General features: G+C 37.1%; 1 protein-coding gene across 1 annotated transcript in view; it reads left to right on the top strand.

The window, feature by feature from the left end:
• The window catches only part of LOC111155327 (nuclear assembly factor 1 ribonucleoprotein), a 43,165-nt gene extending 40,600 nt beyond the window's left edge, over positions 1 to 2,565 (top strand). The window contains exon 8 of the mRNA XM_022515475.1: positions 1,701 to 2,565. Within this exon, the coding sequence (XP_022371183.1) occupies positions 1,701 to 2,164 (464 nt within the window). The 3' untranslated portion in view covers positions 2,165 to 2,565. The remainder of the gene's footprint in view (positions 1 to 1,700) is intronic.
• Positions 2,566 to 19,408: the final 16,843 nt, after the last annotated feature.

Raw genomic sequence — 19,408 nt, 5'->3', positions numbered from 1 at the left:
TTTTTTTTTTTTTGGTCTCTCTTTTACTAGGTCTTGTCTCTTGCACTATGTTGAATAAATGTGCTTTCTTCTTGATTAGAGGAGGAAACATTGTCTTTCATCGTTAAGTATAATTTAGGTATCGGGGTTTTGTAGATGTAGTCAAGTAAAGAAAGTTTCCATCTATTCCTATTTTTTGGAGCTTTTTAAAAAAATTTGTGAGTATTAAATTTTGACAGTACTTTGATAAGATGACATTTTTTGTCAGTAGCCTGTTAATGAGGAGATTACACTGGTTTTAGAATATTGAACCAGTCTTTGCATCCCTGGAATAGACCAGATGTGGACATAATGTATAATTCTTCATATGTATGTTGTTGAATTCTCTTGTCTCTGTCTTTCCCTGATGATTTTCTTTGTTCTGAAATCTATTTTATCTGATATTAATGTAGCTGCTCCTTTTTTTTTTTTTTTTTTTCAAGATTTATTTGCTAGGAGAGGGAGAAGAGCAGGGGGAGGGGCAGAGAGAGAGGGAGAAGCAGACTCCCTGCTGAGCAGCTGAGCTGGGAGCCCAACATGAGGCTTAATCCCAGGATTCTGGGATCATGACCTGAGCTGAAGGTAGATGCTTAACCAGTTGAACCACCCAGGCACCCTACTACTCCTTTCTTCTGATTAATGTTTCCATGTTGTGTCTTTTGCTCTCCTTATACTTTCAACCTGACTACATCCTTTGAAATGAGTATTTTGTTTTTTAATCTACTTTACCAGTCATTCCCTGTGTCTTAATTGATCATTTGTATTTAATGTAATTATTGATGTTAAAGCTTAATTCTGCCGTTTTCTGTTCATTCTCTCTGTATTTCGTTTCTTTGTTTTCTTATATCCGCCTGCCTGTCAGTATTATAACATTCTTTAGAATTCCATTTTGATTTATCTGTAGTGTATTTGAATGTATCTCTGTATAATTTTTTCAGTGGTTGTCCTAGGTATTAAATTGTATATATGTTACTTATCACAATCTACTGGTGCCATTGTTTTGCCAGTTTGTGTGCAGTGTAGAAACCTTACCTCTTAGAAGCTTTACCTCTTTATGTCCCTTGTTTTCTTTTGTTTATAACATAAATTGCCTTAAATAGTTCATATATAGAATTAGAATCATATTACTTATTATAATATTTGTTTTAACAATAATTTAAATAATAAATTAAATTTCTAAACATAATTTAGAAAACTCAGAGAAGGACATTTTATTGTATTTACTCATATTTTTGCTGTGTTCTCTCTTCTTCCTGGTGTTTCAGGTTTCTTTATTGTTTCTATTTAGAGAACTTGCTTTAGTCATTATATCAGTGTAGGTCTGCTGGAGATAAATTATTAGTTTTTCTTCACTGTAGATGTCTTTAGTTTCCCTTTTTTTCCTGAGGATATTTTCATTACATTTAGAATTCTAGATTGAATTTTCTTTCAGCACTTGAAAATGTTGTGCCACTTTCTTCTTCTCTTCTCTCTGGTTTCTGATGAGACAACTCTAGTCCTTCCTGATCCTCTGGCCTTTTGGATTCATTTTTAATTGATAATTTTAAGGCTTTTGCTTTTTTAGTTACCATAAGACAATACTGGAGGTTAAAGAAAAGACATTATTGAAATTTTCCGCAGTGTTTTTTGATGTACTAAAATTAATTTTAATTTTGTTTTTATGCTTTTTTCCTCACTCAAAGGTGAAAATTTTTCAGAAGTACATCAGAACTGGAATGTTCATAGCTCCGCTTCAGAGCATTCAAAAGGATATCGTAACAGAGAATTCACACGAGGATTTTCCCGGGGTAGATATCCTCGACCTTGCCACGGCAGGCCTCAATCGCCACAGTTTCATAACTCAGAGCATATGATGTTTCAGGACACTTCAGGATTTCCACCTCAGAGACACGATAATCCTATCATGCCACAGTATCCCTTTCCTCCTCCAGTGTTTGACATGCACGGCTTTTCACTCCCTCCTCCTCTACCGCCACTCCCTCCACCACCACCACCTGCATCTGTAAACCTGGGGTGGGCTGCACCTAACATGGCACCTCATCCATTAATTCCCTTACCATACTCTATACCCCCACCCCCTCCACCATTGCCTCCACCCCCCTCTTCTGGGGATAGTAATTCTTCCCATTTTGGATCCTACTACTAGATGACTGACTATATGTTTCTGGAGAAATCTGGACTTTTTATATTATATGAGAAGGATTTTTTTTAAAGAAAGCAATTATGGAGTTAGATTTTTTGTAAAATACTAAATATTTCCTTCATTTGTAAGTTGATATATATTTGTAACCTTTGTGAAATTGTATCCATATGAAAATTTTACTTTTGTGGAAGAGAAAATCCAATGTCTAATATTTAATTAAAACTGAATCCCTGTTTTCCCTATCCCTGCTCAATTAAACAATGTATATAGGTCTAATAGATCTGGAGCAACTGTCATCATGGGTTAAAATTATTGGACACATTGATTGTCTTCTTAGTATATCTGAAAATACGATGTTGAAGTCCTACTGAGAGTCTTTAAAATAAATTATTTTTACAAATGTATACTTTGAAAAGTGATTTTGATTGTTAATGCAAAAACATAAATTTATGTGTCTTATTTTTTTAAAAAGATTTATTTATTTTAAAGAGGGAAAGTGAGAGAGAGTGAGTGTGAGGTGGAGGGGTAGAGGGAGGTATTCCCAAGCAGACTCTGCACTGAGCACACAGCCTGAAACGGGGCTTGATTCCATGACTTCAGGTCACAACCCAAGTTGAAACCAAGAGTTGGACATCAACCCACTGTGCCACCCAGGTGCTCAGACCCTTTTTTTTTTTTTTTTAAATAAGAGAACAGAGAAGAGAAGCCTTCAATATTGGTAGATGTTCTGACTCTAATTAAAGTTCACATTGATTATGCATAGGCAAGCTTTATTATCTATGTAGGTTTCTAGAACTTAGTATTATTCAGTAGACTTTTACTATTTATTTAAAGGGACACAGTGGTTATTCATAATAAAATATGTTATTTATTCCCAATAAAGTATATGTAACTCCATATTAGGACATTGTATTCTATATCTGTTTTCCAGATTCTCACATTGCCTGGCACAGATTAGGTGCTTAATAAGTATTGAATTACTGACTGAATTTAGAGCTTTTAATTAAATTACCATGGAGTGTTATTTCACATCATGAAGTGTAAATACAAGGGAAATTATGGAATCTTAGAAATAGAAGAGGCCTTAGAAGTAGTTTAAACTATTCCTCATTTAACAAGTAATGAGGAACCTAACTAAGGATTCCAAGTTAAGTAATTTAAGATTACTCAGTGGGATGACAAGGCGTTGAACCTGGTTTTCTTGATTCTCACATCAGTACCTCCTACTAAATTGTTGCTTCCTAATCTTTAATTCCTTGATGCTCTTAGAAAATAATACTTGTATGCACATCATTGGGGTAATCTGGAATCATTCATCACAACCCCATGGACTCTGGTTGCACCCAGGCCCTTCACATCCCTGAGGCTGAGGAGACTCTGTAAGGTACCTGGGACCCAACTGAGAAGTTCTTGCTTTGGTATACGTTGACTTCATCATATGTTGTACTTTATTATTGTTTCTTGAAATGTGTTTGTAGTTTCTCTTTAGGAGTTAACCTTCATAGTCTATGGCAGTCTTCTTTTTTTTTTTTTCCTGGTTGATAGAATATTTTTAGAATATTGAGATTATATCTAGAAGTACTAGAAAAAATAATTTTTCTACAAGAATGGGAAGAGTGAGATGGTAACATTCAATTATAGTATATCAGCAAGCCATTGTAATTGCCATGGCATTTAAAAAAATCTTGGAACCTCTGTGCCTCAAGTACTGGTGTCTGACTGGAGATATGTATTATCTTAAGAAACAGAACTGAATGATACCATTTGGTATCCACCTTCAGTTAAGTTACTACCTTAAGTACTTAGAGCCAATGTGCTTCTTCCTTATACTTGAGGGATTTTGAAACTTCAGGGTGCCGAGAAATCACCCACAGTAATCACCTAAGGTTTGGAAAGCTTACTAAAAATGTATATTCTTGAAATTTATCCCCAGATTCCAGTTCAGTAGATGTAAGATAAGACCTAGGATTTTTTTTTTTTTTTTTTGTCTTCTACTTTCCCAATTTTTTTTTTCTTTAAATTTTATTTTTAATTTCATTTCTAGGATAGTGAAGATAGCAATGTTATATTAGTTTCAGGTATATAATACGGTGATCGACAATACATTACTTAGTGCTCATCATGATAAGTATATTCTAATTCCCCTCCCCTATTAACCCTATTCCCCCACCCACCTCTTCTGGTAACCATCAGTTTGTTCTCTGTAGTTAAGAGTGTTTCTTGGTATTTTCTCCTTTGTTTTGTTTCTTAAATTCCACATATGAATGAAATCCTATGGTATTTGTCTTGCTCTGAATTATTTCACTTAGCATTATACTCTCTAGATCCATCCATGTTGTTGCAAGTGGCAAAATTAAAATGATTGCCTAAGCTAATATATTTGTTTTACCAAGATGAACCTCTCCCCCCCCCCCTTTTTTTTTCCCCAGAAAGGATAGTGAAGTTCATGATAACTGGATGACTTGTTTACTTAATAGAAATAGCTATTGAAAGAACTGGGTTCTACACAATAGAATGTGTAGTTCAGAACCTACCAAAGAACGTCTCTTAGCCATGTACTTAATTGTTAAGCTTAAATACTAAAATGTATCTTTGCAGCTAAATATTAGTAGACCTAATTGTCAATCCTAATTGGACATAGGGGAGATGAAAGGAATAAGCAGGGTGCCTGTGTGTCAAGGTCTCCATTGTTTTGGGTCAGTGAGGAATATAGAATGCTTTCCCTTCTTTCTCCCTCTTCCCACCCACATTCTAATTTATTCTTCCCTGCCATCTACCTCCACTGCTTTATGTGCTACATTTTTTTTGTTGTTGCTTGCTTCGAGTTGGTATACACTAAGTACATTAAAAAATTCAGAACATTTGATGAGTAAGACATGAGTAGAATCCAAGTTCTAGTCTACTATAATTTTAAACTAATAAATAGAAGTGGTATTTTAAATCTCCAGGTGCTAAAAGTCTTAGTGTATTTTTGAAGGACAAGGTTTCTTAAGATAACAATTATCATGATTTAGGGAGAAACAATCTCAGATGTAATGCTTTTTTTTGAGAGAGAGAAAGAGAACAGTGGGGGGGAGGGGCAAATAGAGAATTTTTTTCTAAAGGATTTGTTTGAGAGAGCTAGTGAGTACTGTGGAGGGGTGGTGCAGAGGGAGACAAAGAATCTCAAGCAGACTCCCTGCTGAGTGCAGAGCCCAGGCTCCATCTGGCGACCCTGAGATCAAGACCCAAGCCTAAACTCAAGAATCTGTCACTTAACTGATGGAGCTACCCAGGTGCCCCCATAATGCATCATACTTATATGTCCTTTTGGACAGTAATGTTAATGTTTGCATTCAGTTACATAAAATTTATATAAAAAAATCATAACTGCTTTCAGTGCTTTCTGCTAGTTCGTTTATAAAGTGTACCATTACTGAGATCTTTTTTGTTGTAGAAAAAGGCAATCCTGCCTCTCCTCTGGGTAACACAATTCAAGGAATTCAACCACAGGAAGAGCAATAATTCCTTATTTGTCTACTTCTTACCCATTCCCAGTCTCTTTCACCAAGGGACCTGAGGTTGACTTGAGAAAATTTTTTGCTTAGGATGCTATCTTCACATGGTTAGGGTATTTAGAATTTTTGAAAATAGTTATGGTCTTCTTCAATTAAGTACTAGAAAAATAAGTTAGTATATTATTAAATAGTAGATCCTTAAAAAAAAAAAAAGAAAATTTACAAATTTAAAACAATTATTTTTGTAGAATGAATTTGTGTGTTCACATTATACATTCACAAAATCTTTTATGACACTGCAGAAGCTCGGCAGTATAATTATAAAAAGACAATTTTAATAGAATGTAGACTGGATAAAATAGAATTATTTATGAAAATTCATTGCCAGGTAATGTTGCAGCCACACTATCTATGATTTAATACATTCTACATTATAATTTAATGCAGTTAGAGTAAAAAAAAAAATTTTTTTTTTCTGTAGATAAATTACCACAATTCCAAAAGCCTTTCTTTACTTCTCACTCTGAGACCTAGTCTGATCCCAGACTTATGTGGCAGTCATGTTCCAGAAAACCAAGGAAACAATTACTACAGTGTGCCTGAAATTAAAGTTGAGAAATATCTTCTTAATATATTCTATCAGACCAAAGTACTTATTTTGAGCTGCTTGCAACAGTGAAATTGCATCTCATTTATGACTCTGTGTGCGCTCTGGACCTAAATTGTTATCATTGGTGTATTAGACATGTATAGTCACTTAGTGCCCTGGAAACAAAGGGCAAATTTGTTTATCAAACACTAAAATAATGAAAAGTAGCCAAGGAAGAAAAAATTTTCTGCACACTCAATAAAAAATACATATTGTACTTATATGTGTATATGTACATGTATATTTTTTGAAGGCTAGTACAAAAAAGCCTGATTATTATGATTATTTTAGTACCTTTTGTTTCTACATAAAAGGTTGATAACATGGGAATAAATGGTTTATTTTGTAGTTAGCTGCATGACACCTACCCTCCCCCACCGCCCTGAACAGAGCAAACTAACCTTAGATGATAAAAGCCTTTTATTTGTACCGAAGATATATGGGCTAAATATTGTTTCTAGCAAGACATATAACCAAATAGTAACAAAATATAACAAATACAAAAGAAGAGAATCTATTGGAATAGAATCCCTATTAAAATGGGATAAACAGATGATGGTGGTCTGTGATGGTTGGATGATAGAGATGAACTTCTCAAATGTTCTCTTAGCATCAAAAGCCACTACACTGTGCAGAACCTGTTATTGCAGCTTTTAAAACTGTTTATCGTGTGCTCCCATGACACACAGGAGTGCTGGGAAAACATTTTCTCTCTCCCATCTCATTGCTCTTGCAAATATCTGTTTGACTAGGCGTCATGCAGTGTTTCATCTTAAACAGGATTTGGGACCATGAGGCTTATTTATGTAAGCTGTGTTTGTAGCTGATTCATGCAAAGCAAATAATTATTTTTCCTTAGTGTCAGTTTGCTTTTTGACCGAGTATACTGTATGCTAGTATATTTATTGGCAACAACATAGGCTCAAATGAATTCTGTTTGTCAAGATTATGAACAGAAAAAGACTTAAGGGACAAAGATAGTAACAAGGCATTAACTTTATTAACATATTCAAATACAGTTAGTTTGAACCATATGAAATTCCCTATGCAGTAGGCCTTTTACATGGTTCAATGTAATATATGGACTATAAAATATAGTCTATTTAGACTATAAAATATATAAACATACATATAAGTATATAAAATATAAAATTGTTCCTCATATTTATTTTTCTTCGTAGACCATATCTCTGTACCATTACTTACCAGAACACATTTTGGGAAATACTTGTCATGGATGACAGCTGGCAGAAATTCATGTTAGTGAACATTTCTCAGAGATATCTCTAGTCTTGCTAAGAGGACAATTTGTGAAAAGACCATGGGGTCCAGAAAACTATTAAAATATTTCATATTAGGTTAGAAAAATACTTTCTTCAGTGTAGACATTGTGGTTCTTAACCTGAGGTTTGTTTCCCCAGTGTTCTAGAACCCACTAAAAACCTGTGAGATGTACATTTTTCTAGGAGAGAGGGTCCTTGACTTTCATCTTGTTTCTAAAGTAATATATGAAAAGAAAGAGGATGAAGAGAGAGTCTTTCAAAAGGTTTTCTCCTTTTAGAGCATATATAACAATATAAATGTTTCTCAAATTTGATAATGCACAAATCCTGTTGAGGAGGGGTGCCTTGATGGCTCAGTCAGTTGGGCATCTGCCTTCTGTTCGGTCATGATCCCAGGGTTCTGGAATCAAGTCCCACATCAGGCTCCCTGCTCAGCGGGGAACCTGCTTCTCCCTTTCCCTCTACCTGCTGCTCCCCCTGCTTGTGCTCTCTTTGTCAGATAAATAAATAAAACCTTAAAAAAAAAAAAAAGAAAAATGTTGTAGATCCCCAAGACGACAGTTCGGGAAACATTGAGTTATGAAACTAAATTTCTTTCTATGCAAATCTCCCTTCAATTTCTTATAGAATTTTTATACCTGCAAGAATGTTATCTATGGACCTCAACTTAAACAGTTGCCTTAGACAATGTTGGGTTTCAAATGGCTATATAGGAAAAACTTCCAAATGATTATGGCCAGAAGTAGAGGAAACATTTAATAGTTGTCTAGAAAATGTCTAGCATGTATGTTTCTACCCAGTGGGAAATTTCTTTATGATTTAGACTCTAGATAGGAAATCACTCTTACACTACAAGAAAGGCACAGTATCTTCAGTTTAACAAATTTAGTTGTCTATGGCCCCACTCTAAGCATATTGTGATGAGAGGTAAAATTTGACCAAATTAACAAAGTCTAAGGACATTTCTACAAATACTTTAATATCCATACATGGGAACAATTGAAAAGGGAAGGACCTGAATGGAACACAGAAAATGATCCAGAAAAATTTCTGGAAGGAGAAATGGAGATTAAGCCAAGATGAGACCGTCCAGGCATAATCAGCCATGCATTTCTCCATTTCCTCAGGACAGAGGATGTGGAAGATTATATATCACCATCTGTTTTAGTTGTATAATTTATTTTTGTTAAGGAAAATGTATAGCTTGCTCATTAAAATGTGAATTCAGTCATGCTTGTTGATATACTTCTTTAGTTTTCAAAAATTTTTAGTCAAATAATATATCTAGATACATTTACATATAGCTGTCTGAACTGAGTGCCCTGGACCCTAAGGGCACTTAAAGACTGTTCCCAATGTGGTCAAGCAGCATTATCTCTTTCAAAATGTTCATTTTAAAAGTTTCGTTTTTGTGAACGCAACATGATGTATAATAATAGGCTTAATTCTCATAGAATACTCCACTTACATTGTCATAATACACATGACATTTCATTGTAACCGATTATATCAATCTCCCATATCGAAGTATAATTTCCTTGAGGACCAGCACTGTTTGATCACATCTGTCTGTATTCTGAGCACACAAAAGGTATTCAAGAGAGAGTAGTTTCAAGATGCTTCTTGCTGATTCATAACCTGTGGGATTCTCTTTTGTGTTTCTAGAATACTGTGGTTTGTACGTGTTCATTCCAGATGAATGCCACAGTATTAGTGATAATTCTTTTATTTAATGACTTCAAACTATTTCTCAGGATATCAGAAATCTATTTTGGAAAAGATTTTCAAGTCAGATGTACCTCAAAAATGGCCCAGAGAGATCAGTAGAAAATGGATTCACTTGTTTTTAGAACTGGTTTTGATAATACTCTATCAACGCTAATGTGGAAATGATAGCATTTTGGCAGCAAAATTAATGATCTTTTTTCTCAAGATAATAAATATGCTTAAAATTCGTATTTTAGATGATATCAAAATATGGTTATCAAATTATTAAGAATGATATATTTACTGTGGGGTTTTTTGACTGATCTCTATATTGGTCATCCAGTAAGATTGTATATATGCCGCTCTATCCATAAATATAGTTTTTAGAGAGCTAATCTTATAGATAGCAAAGAATAATGGATGATATACATATATATAATAAGGTTTCCAGAGAATTTAAAACTCAAGATTAAGAAGAGAAGGCTTAGTATTTTAGGAGAGATTTGCTTTCCCCACCAAATTTTCTCTACTTTGTAAAATGGCTTCAGGATGAGAAAGCCACTTGAGATCATGCACTAGATTCATTTGCAAATGTGAAAAAAAAAACAACAGAAGCACAAATCTTGTGAATCTCTTGTAACAACTGATAAAGAAGTACATATAATTTGCTGTTTATATTTCTTTAGGTTAACCACCCTAGTGGAGTTTGGGGTTATAGAGCCATTAGGCTTTCTTTCTTTATTTTCTTTTCTTTCTTTTTTTTTTTTTTTTAAGATTTTTAACATTTTTTGGTTTTTTTTTTTTTTAAGACTTTAGTTATTTATTTGACAGAAGAGATAGCAAGAGAGGGAACACAAGCAGAGGGAGTGGGAGAGGGAGAAGCAGGCTTCCCGCTGAGCAAGGATCCCGATGTGGGACTTGATCCCAGGACCCTGGGATCATGACCTGAGCTGGAGGCAGATGCTTAACTGACTGAGCCACCCAGGCGTCCCGAAACACTGAACTTTCAACTGCTTATTTATTTAATAAACCTTTGTCTTGTGCTTATTATTGGTCATCCATTTGATGCTGGGGATACAACCATTAGAGCAATTGTAGGAAATACACAAATAAGGGTACCAGGTGCTGTATCATACAAGTGTATGTTTGTACAGAGTATGGTGGGAACATAGAGGTGAAAGAGTTCAATTCTACCTTGGGTAGGAATGGGGAAAGGGAGAAAATAGGGAATAATTTACAGAGGACATGATTCTGGAGCTGATTCTTACAATATAAGGAATAAACTTGAGAAAAACTATGGAAGTGTAAAACAGGTCAACATGTTTAGAAGCTAGCAGGCAGATAGGTATGATGGATGTGGAGGGTATGGCTGGAATGGAGGAAAACAATCCCAAAAGCTGGAAAGGAACTGAAGGCCAGATGACTGAGAGCTCTGGGGGCCTTAACGGGGAGATCTCACCCCATAGTTTCATCCTGGGTTAATGATATTGTTTTTTCCTACTAAATATTATAGGGAAAAAATATGCAATTTTACCAGAAAATAGAAAAAGAAGAAGCAATGTGAGAATTTCTGATTTTATGAGACTAACATAAACTCAATGCCAAAATCTGACAAGGACATTACAAAAAAGGAAAATTATAGGTAGGTCTCATTTTTTTTTTATTATTTATTTATTTGACAGAGAGATCACAAGTAGGCAGAGAGGCAGGCAGAGAGAGAGAGGAGGAAGCAGGCTCCCTGCTGAGCAGAGCGTCTGATGTGGGGCTCGATCCCAGGACCCCGGGATCATGACCTGAGCTGAAGGCAGAGGCTTAACCCACTGAGCCACCTAGGCACCCCAAGTAGGTCTCATTTTTAAAGACAGATATAAAAATACTACTACTCACAAAGTATTTGGCAATATGAATTCAGCAAATATAAAGAAATAGATACAACAACACTGCCAAGCAGTGTTTATTCCAGGAATGTAAGGTTGATTTTATAATGTGAAATCAGTCAATAATGTTCATCCTATAAACAGAATATGCTGAACTTGTCCAGTTAGCACTATTACTCCTAGTTAAGCCTGGGAAATACATTTTCCAGGATCTCCTTTCTGCAAGGTTCTGGATTTTAGTTGAACAAAGGGGCACTCACGCAGGACAGGACGAGGGGAAGTGAAAGAAGGTAAATGCTCTGTTAGCCCCTGGCCCCAGACATAGTTGAAAGACACAGAGATAGGTCCCAGCTTCTAGCTCTATCCAGCTCCTGGCCCAGCTGCCACCAAGTGCTTTATTACAGTTTCCTCAGAGGGGGTAGCTCCCCAGGAATCCACAGATCCCCCATTGTGGTTCCACTTCTGTGGCTAGACATATACAACTTGAGTTTTCCTGCATGCTCCTACAATCCTTGCCTCTGTCCTGTTAGTGACTTGACTTGCTATTATTATTTTTATAATACTTTTAATGGTTCTATTTTCCTGACTGAACCTTGAGTGGGATTGAATTTGAGTAGAAGCAATAGAATTTTAAGGATAAAAATCTGGAGTTGCTTTTCTAACGAGATTTAAAGGTAACATTGACCCACCTATTGTCATGGTCAATAAAACAGGAGTAGCCCTTGGCATACAGCAATTAGTTAGCTCCTGTTTAGAGAAGTTTTAAGTGATCAAGTAGTTGCTGCCATAAAACACTGTCCCAGGAATGAAGAATAAAGTCTTTTCCTGCAGTCAGTTTGCTTCTAACTGCACCTGAGGGTTTGGAGAGAGGAAGAATTGAGCTCTGGGTTTTAACTTCTGATCTCAAGGGGGAACCACAAGCATCTGCCTTGGGCTCAAGTCTTGATCCCCGGACCCTGGGATGGGGTCCCTGAATTGGGCTCCCTGCTCAGCGGGGAGTCTTCTTCTCCCTCTTCCTCTGCCCTTCGCCCCTGCTTATGCTCTCTGTAGCCCTTGCCCTCTGTCTCTCTCAAATAAATAAATAAAATCTTTAAAAATAAATAAATACATTCATTCTAATTTCACAGTCTGGGTATGGACTCAGACTACTTCTATGTTGTCCTGAGATAAAAGCAAAAACAATTGCCTCCACAAAACTATCTTCTGTAGCTGCAGGTTTAGAAAATTTCTGAAAACCGAACCCAAGTCTGATCCCGTGGTTGGCTGAACTTACAAATGCAAAAGCATGAATGAACATAGTGTTGACTAGAAATGAAGATGAAAAAAGAAAAGTAGAAACTAGCTAACCTAATCTTTAGTGTCTACAGATACAAGGTTTGATAGCACAACTATTAAAAGAAAAAGCAAGAAAGTAATACCATAAATGTCAAGAGAGTAAATACCACTAACAGCAGGGAAGGAAATAATAATTGGGAGAGGACAAGAGTGGACCTTTCACAGGGCTGGCCATGCTGTTTTCTGACCTGGATAGGGTTATATTGGCGATCCCCTCATGATGATTTAACGAGCTGTCCATTTATATTTTATGCAACTTCCTATATGTGTATTATTTTTCAAAATAAAAAGGATGAAAATAACTCTGAAATGGCTTCTTATCTCATTCAGAGTAAGAAGACAAGGGCCTTAAATGGCCTGCAAGTCCCTCAATGATCTGGCCCCCTATTAACTGTGTGATTTCTCTATTCTTCCTCTCTTCCACTCTCTCACTCTTTTCACATACAGAGTTGAACATGATTAGAGAAAACTAAAGCACCGTGACTCCGAAACATAAAATGGGCTCTTAAAACTGCCTGGAAATGCATAGTATTTCCCTAGCCCATTCACCGGTCATTCACCCGGGCAATAGGGTCACTCACAACTTTCCTCTAGCGCTAAGCCCTCCACTTCCCCCACCCCCAATTTTACTGTCCTTCCTCACTTCCAAGTATCCATTTTTTTTGCTTTTATGTTCTGGAAAAAAAAAAAAAAGATTCTATGCAAAAGACCTGGAGATTATTTTCCACACCCTCCCTTCAAGGAGCAAGCCATTAGCCCAGCTGCTGGGAGAACTGGGAGAGGCTATGCTTCTCTGCAAGCAGGCACTGTGGGGTCCACCTAACAAGAGCCCGAGTGCACACTTCCAGAGGGACCCCAGGTCCAATGTCTGTTTAGGGTCAGTGGAATGGGGGTGGCATAAAGGCACCGAGGGACAAATTCAGAGCTCTCTCTGGGATTTGGTTAAGGCTTTGTTCAGAGTGCATTGTACTTTGAATTTTTCTTCCAACCCAATCCTGTATCCTCCTTCTCCCTTCCGCAGGTCTTGATCCCTAATGCACATTCACTATTCCAAACTTCGCAGTTTTGCCACCAGAGAACCCAATCTGTGACACCTCACAAAACATTCAGATTCCCATCACCATGTTCATCTATCAACCTGCATCGGTTCCAGTCCCCTGTGATTGTCTTCTTTAGAGGCTGCTTGTATTTGAAGGATATTATGTCTTTTTGCACCGTATTTGATTACTAAAGACATCGCTCCAACAGTTCCCCCTCCTTGCTCCTACATCACCAATCTTTCCTCCCTGGAAATAATATAAAATATTACATGTAATATATATAATAATAATAATAATAATAATATTTCTTACTGAAATAACAATAGATTATTTCTATTATTTATTCCATCCTATAATTTAAAAGAAATCATTCTTTTTTGGCCCAATTTACCTGCTGAAGCCCTATTTCTTTGCTCTCTTGGGAAAAAAAAAAGTCTATTTAAAAATGATCTATAATCCTAGTCTCTAATTCTTCTTCTGTTTCCTCCTTAGTGTGTTCTAAGTAGGCTTTTGTCCCCCACTGATCAGAGGCAACTGCTCTTGTCAAAGGTATCAATGACCTCTGCAAAGCAAACTACTCTGGTCGAATCTCTGCCTTCATCACACTTAACTTTGTAAGGGCCTATTTAGCCAGAGCGATTGCATCTTGGATTCAACAGTCATTTTGTTGTTTATGCAGTAAAACTTAAACTGTCCCTGCCCACCTTCCCCCCAGGGGACTTACTTAAAAACAAGTCCCAGAAACTAGTCCCAGGTAACAAAGCCCAAATACAAGGGTGGGTCAGGCCAGGTGGAGACATCCAATCAGTGGGGAGGGGGACGCATACTGTCTCCCTAGCTACCAAGGAGTATGTGCCCCACCCTTTGGGAGCCTTTTGGGCGCCAATTCTGACCAAGGTGATAGGCTAGTTCAAATGTCTACTATAGGGTAAATTGTAATTCAGTTGGTCACTTATGTGTGACCTAGCATGACTGCAGCTTTCTCTGTGTGTTACAATTTCATTGGCCACCTGTGCGTGGCCAGGCCCCACTGCATGGCCTTTGCCCTTAAAAGCTAGTCTGTGAAGCAGAGAGGGGTCATCCTCTCTGTAAGAGGTGCGGCCCCGAATGTTCGGTTTGATTCTTGATGCTTGGCACGAAATAAAGCTTTGCTTGACCTTTGCTTTGTATCAGTCTCGCTCCTTTAATCATGGACCCATTATTGGGGGACTTTTCAACTTCTGCTCTTTGAAGCTTTTTCCACTTGGGTTCTAGAATATCAGACTCTCTTGTTTATTCTGCCTCACTGGTCATGCTTTCTCAGATGGGCCATCAATTGCACAACTCCAAGAGATGCCATTCACCCAGACAAAAATACAAATGATCTCTCCGGGGTGAGGCAGTGAGGTGACTCTGCTTCTTGGTCTTTTGTTCTGGTTTGTTCTCTTCCTCTCTTAAAGTGCGAGGGCCACAGGGCTCTGTGCCTGGTGAATTTCTGTTTTCTAATTACACTCATCTCTTTTCCAGACTTTGCTCAGATTCAGAAATCCACAGGCTACCTGACATCTTTACCTACCCGACTAACAAATATCTGAACATGTCTGAAATGGAGTTCTAAACTTTCATCCCATCTTGCTCTACTGGAAGTGGAGTTGAAGACAACTCCTTCCTTCTAGTTACTCAAGCCTCTGACACTACCTTCAAAACAAAACAAAATAGAAAAACAATAGGATTGCATATTGCTTTTACCTTATGCTCAGAGATGAGAAGAGAATAGTAGTGATCAAAGTAGAGAATTAACCTACTGGAAGTTTTCTCAGGGTAGCTCTCTGAATTAAAAACATTTTTTAAAGATTTTATTATTTATTTATTTATTAATTTATTTATCAGAGAGAGAGAGAGAGCGCGAGAGAGAGCCAGCATGCACAAGCCCGCGGAGGCAGAGAGAGAGAAACAGGCTCCCTGCTGAGCAAGGTGCCCAATGTGGGACTCAATCCGAGGACCCCAAGATCATGACCTGAACCTAAGGCAGCAGCTTAACCCACTGAGACACCCAGGAGTCCCTGAATTTAAATATTTTAAATGGGTCGATGATGACCAAAGAAATGTGCCCTCTGCTTCCTCCCTTTCTGCTGGACCTCATTCCTTCCTCCCTTGATTCTGATATCCATCAATTTTTTAACATCAAGTCAATCTTTCAGCTTTCTATCTAGAATATATTCAACACTTGCCACTTTGTAAAAACCCACAAAGGGTATGTATGTAAGAGATGGAGTCACATCTGGCTATTTCATACATAAGATTTTTTTTTTTTTTTTTTTTGCAGGATCCACTTAAGTAATTCCCTAAGGAGCCTTTGAAAAGTAATTTCTTGGGTTTAATTTACAAAATGTGAAAATCAGTGCAATTACTAGTCATTGTAGAAAGGAAAAACAAACTCAGGCAGCTCTGTAACTCTTATGGGTAGAAAATACAAAAGCGAAACTAAAAGTCACATTAAAATCTGTAGAAATGCACTAAACACATAAGCATCACTTTTGCTTGACCTAAGATTTCCAGAACAGTGAGAAGATAGACAGAGTCCGTTTACCATGCAAATTACTTTTAAAGTCAAGATGGTGGTGGGATTTGCAAATGTGGCCTGGCCAGTGATGGTAACAGCAAATCTTCCAGCCTGGTCAGGCATTCTTTCATATAGAATAGTTTCCATGGAAACCTTGTCTGCAACCCACAGATCTCACGTACTGTATGTTCTGGCTAAATAAATAATGAAAAGCTGTCTTCTTTCTTATTTAATGATCTGCAGATCTGCATACCCGATAGGCAGAATGCCACCTCACATGTCATTTGCAGTGAAGAAAGACAAAATGAGGACATGACAAAGAAAAGACTCCATCTCTACATTTTAAAAGCACAGTTTGTATTAAGAAATTATATTTTCATTTCACCTCAGATCACAAGATCAGACATGTATCACTGGCCATTCCTACCTCCCCTGGTCCTAGTTATGGGCCACTCTCACTCTCACTGAGAATGGCAGTCACCTGGGGACGTATGCAGGAGTTGTGAGGTGTCATGACAAACACCTAAGTAGACTGATGTTGAGTTTTAGCTCCCTGTGAAAGAACACTCTCCTTCCCAATGGCAGATGTCACAGAGCAAGTTGGGACATGCTTTTCTGTCTCAGTGAGGTAGGGTAATGTCATCATTCTCTGACCATCTGTGTTCTTTCTATATGTCCCTAAATGTTAACTTTCTCTGTGTACTAATTCATAGAAAAATACTTTAAACAAATCACCTCATAAGAGGGTTTTTTTTTTCTTCCTAGACAAATTGAAATGTTTTAGACACTAGAAAATAAAAGAGTTTTAATGAATTCAGAGTAAATATTTACAACTTGTTTTTCTCTTTTCCCAATATTATAAACAACAATCATGGACCAATATTTCAGTATGGTCTAGTCAGATAATATTAGCTTTTTAGCTATGAAATAATTTTAAGTACTTCATTTTGAGGTAACATATAAACTATAAATTTTATATCTTGATAGAAAATATAAAGCTAGGAGGTAGTGGAGGAAGGAGAAAGAAGTATTCTTGAATTGTATATGAAAAGAGTAATTTTTCTAGTTATAGGCTTTCCTGCCTTGCAAGATTAGGTTTCTCCATGGGTGAAAAGAAGGGGGAAAGGAAAGCATTAAACTGTGTATAACTGGAGTGTTTTATTGAAAAGCTTATTTCTTCCCCAAACAGAAATGTCCTGGATATGATAGGTTCAAATGGAGAATTCTAAATAATTTGTCAATTTATGGCACAGATTTGGGGAGAGAAAAGAAGGAACTGTATCTTCCAGAGCCTAATTTTGTTAAGGAAATACAACCAAAGGAGAAAGACATGAAGTCCTTTTCCAGTGAGGATCTAACCTGGAAAGGGGGAGCTCTGCAGATGGGCAAGAATGATCACCTAACCCCAGGTTTCCTCTGGTGCATAACCAGGCACATGATGCCCACGGTGACTATTTCTTGAACGAACAAACGAATGAATGATAGCATAAATCCAAGAGTACATTTTGGCCTGCTACTTTAATTGAATACACCTTAAGAACAATATTTTATTACACTTTTAAATCCCCATATTTCTTCTTTTTATTACTGTGCAAGGCATAATGAAGGAAAATGTCCATGAAAGGCTCTATTGTCTTAATTGTAAGAGTTGATAAATTTTGTCAAAAAATTATTGATTTCTCAAATAATACAGAAGGAAAGGTTTGACTAAATGAAATAAGTTAGTGCAAATCTTTGGCATTCAGACAGACTTTCTCATATTGATCTCAGTGCTCAATGTTTGAATATTATTTTTTAGAAAGTGATCTTAATAATTGAGGGCTGGTAGTCATCCCTGGGTGACTCAGTCAGTTGAGCATCAGACTCTTGATTTTGGCTCCGTCATGCTCTCAGAGTGTTAAGATTGGGAGATCCAGTTGGCATCTGTCTCCACACTCAGCCGGGAGTCTGCCTGAGATTCTCTCCCTCTGTCCCTCCCCCACTTGCACACTCACTCTCTCAAATAAATAAATAAATATTTAAAAAAATAATTGAGGGTGGGGAATAAGATGCTTTCCAAATGCTAATTTCTCATGTTAGAGGTTGCAAGAGATGTGGGTAAACTATTGGCTAAAGAGTTTGAATGACTGACTATTGGAAAAAAAAAATGCTATATGCTATTATGTAGGTATCTTCCTCCTCTCCTCCCCTCCTTCCGTGTTCTTTTTCTTATCCTTTCACATTTCCCTCTGAACCCTACCCCCTCCCTCTTTGCCCCTGTAAAGAGTGACATTGAAAATACTAGAGTAGAATGACATAAGATCTCAAAGATCAAGATCCTGTGATTTCAGGTACTGTGATTTCTCAGAAAGCCCAGCGAGGTTACTCCCTTACTAAACTACTAATGCATGTAAATTATGATGTATGCAGGAGGAAAAAAGTATTTTCCTAATCTCCATACTCAAGCGAGCTACAAGCTTTGAAATATTCATGACAGAGCACTGCAACGGAAGTAAAGGATCTTAAAAATAGTATTATCTATTTCTTATATTTTGATTCCTTTTTATCAGGCATTATCAAAAGGGGCAATATTGTTGCTAAGGAGATAAAATTTGATTCTTGGAAAGTGACAAATTCTTACTCTTTTTATGTACAGAGCACAAGTATAAAGACAGGAATTGTAGGAAATCTGAGGTATTAAAATTTCATGATGGACGTTTAGGAAAAAATGTCTTAAGGGGGCAATAATAATTTTTAAAAAAGGTTAAGAAACACTATATCGAGCTTTTAGTTTTCTTTTTTTAAAATTTTTTTAAAGATTTAATTTATTTATTTGACAGAGAGAGACACAGCCAAAGAGAGGACACAAGCAGGTGGAGTGGGAGAGGGAGAAGCAGGTGTCCTGCTGAGCAGGGACCCTAGATGTGGGGCTTGATCCCAGGACCCTGGGATCATGACCTGAGCTGAAGGCAGACACTTAACAACTGAGCCAGCCAGGCGTCCCTGTGCTTTTAGTTTTCTAAAGATTTTTTTCTCCTCTCCCAGGTTCTGGTTAATGGGATAACTGGTAAAGAACTAAGAGCCCCATGGGAACCAGTTTTTTAAATAGTTGAACCAAAAGAGGACTTCCACGTTAAAGCTTATGTGTAAAATGTTCCTAGATCTGGGACTGGCGGAAGTCAGTCATTTTTGCCTGAATTGAAGTCAACTCATTTTTGCAAGATGGTCTCAACTTGAAAGAGAAAGAAGAAGAAGAAGAAGAAGAAGAGGAGGAGGAGGAGGAGGAGGAGGAGGAGGAGAAGAAGAAGAAGAAGAGGAGGAAGAAGAAGGAGAAGAAG

This window comes from Enhydra lutris, unplaced genomic scaffold (genome assembly GCF_002288905.1).
Source record: "Enhydra lutris kenyoni isolate GAN:26980312 unplaced genomic scaffold, ASM228890v2 scaffoldscaffold3, whole genome shotgun sequence".
NCBI classification, from domain to species: Eukaryota; Metazoa; Chordata; class Mammalia; order Carnivora; family Mustelidae; genus Enhydra; species Enhydra lutris.
Note: the sequence above shows the minus strand (reverse complement) of the source record. Positions and strands in the feature narration are given on the sequence as shown.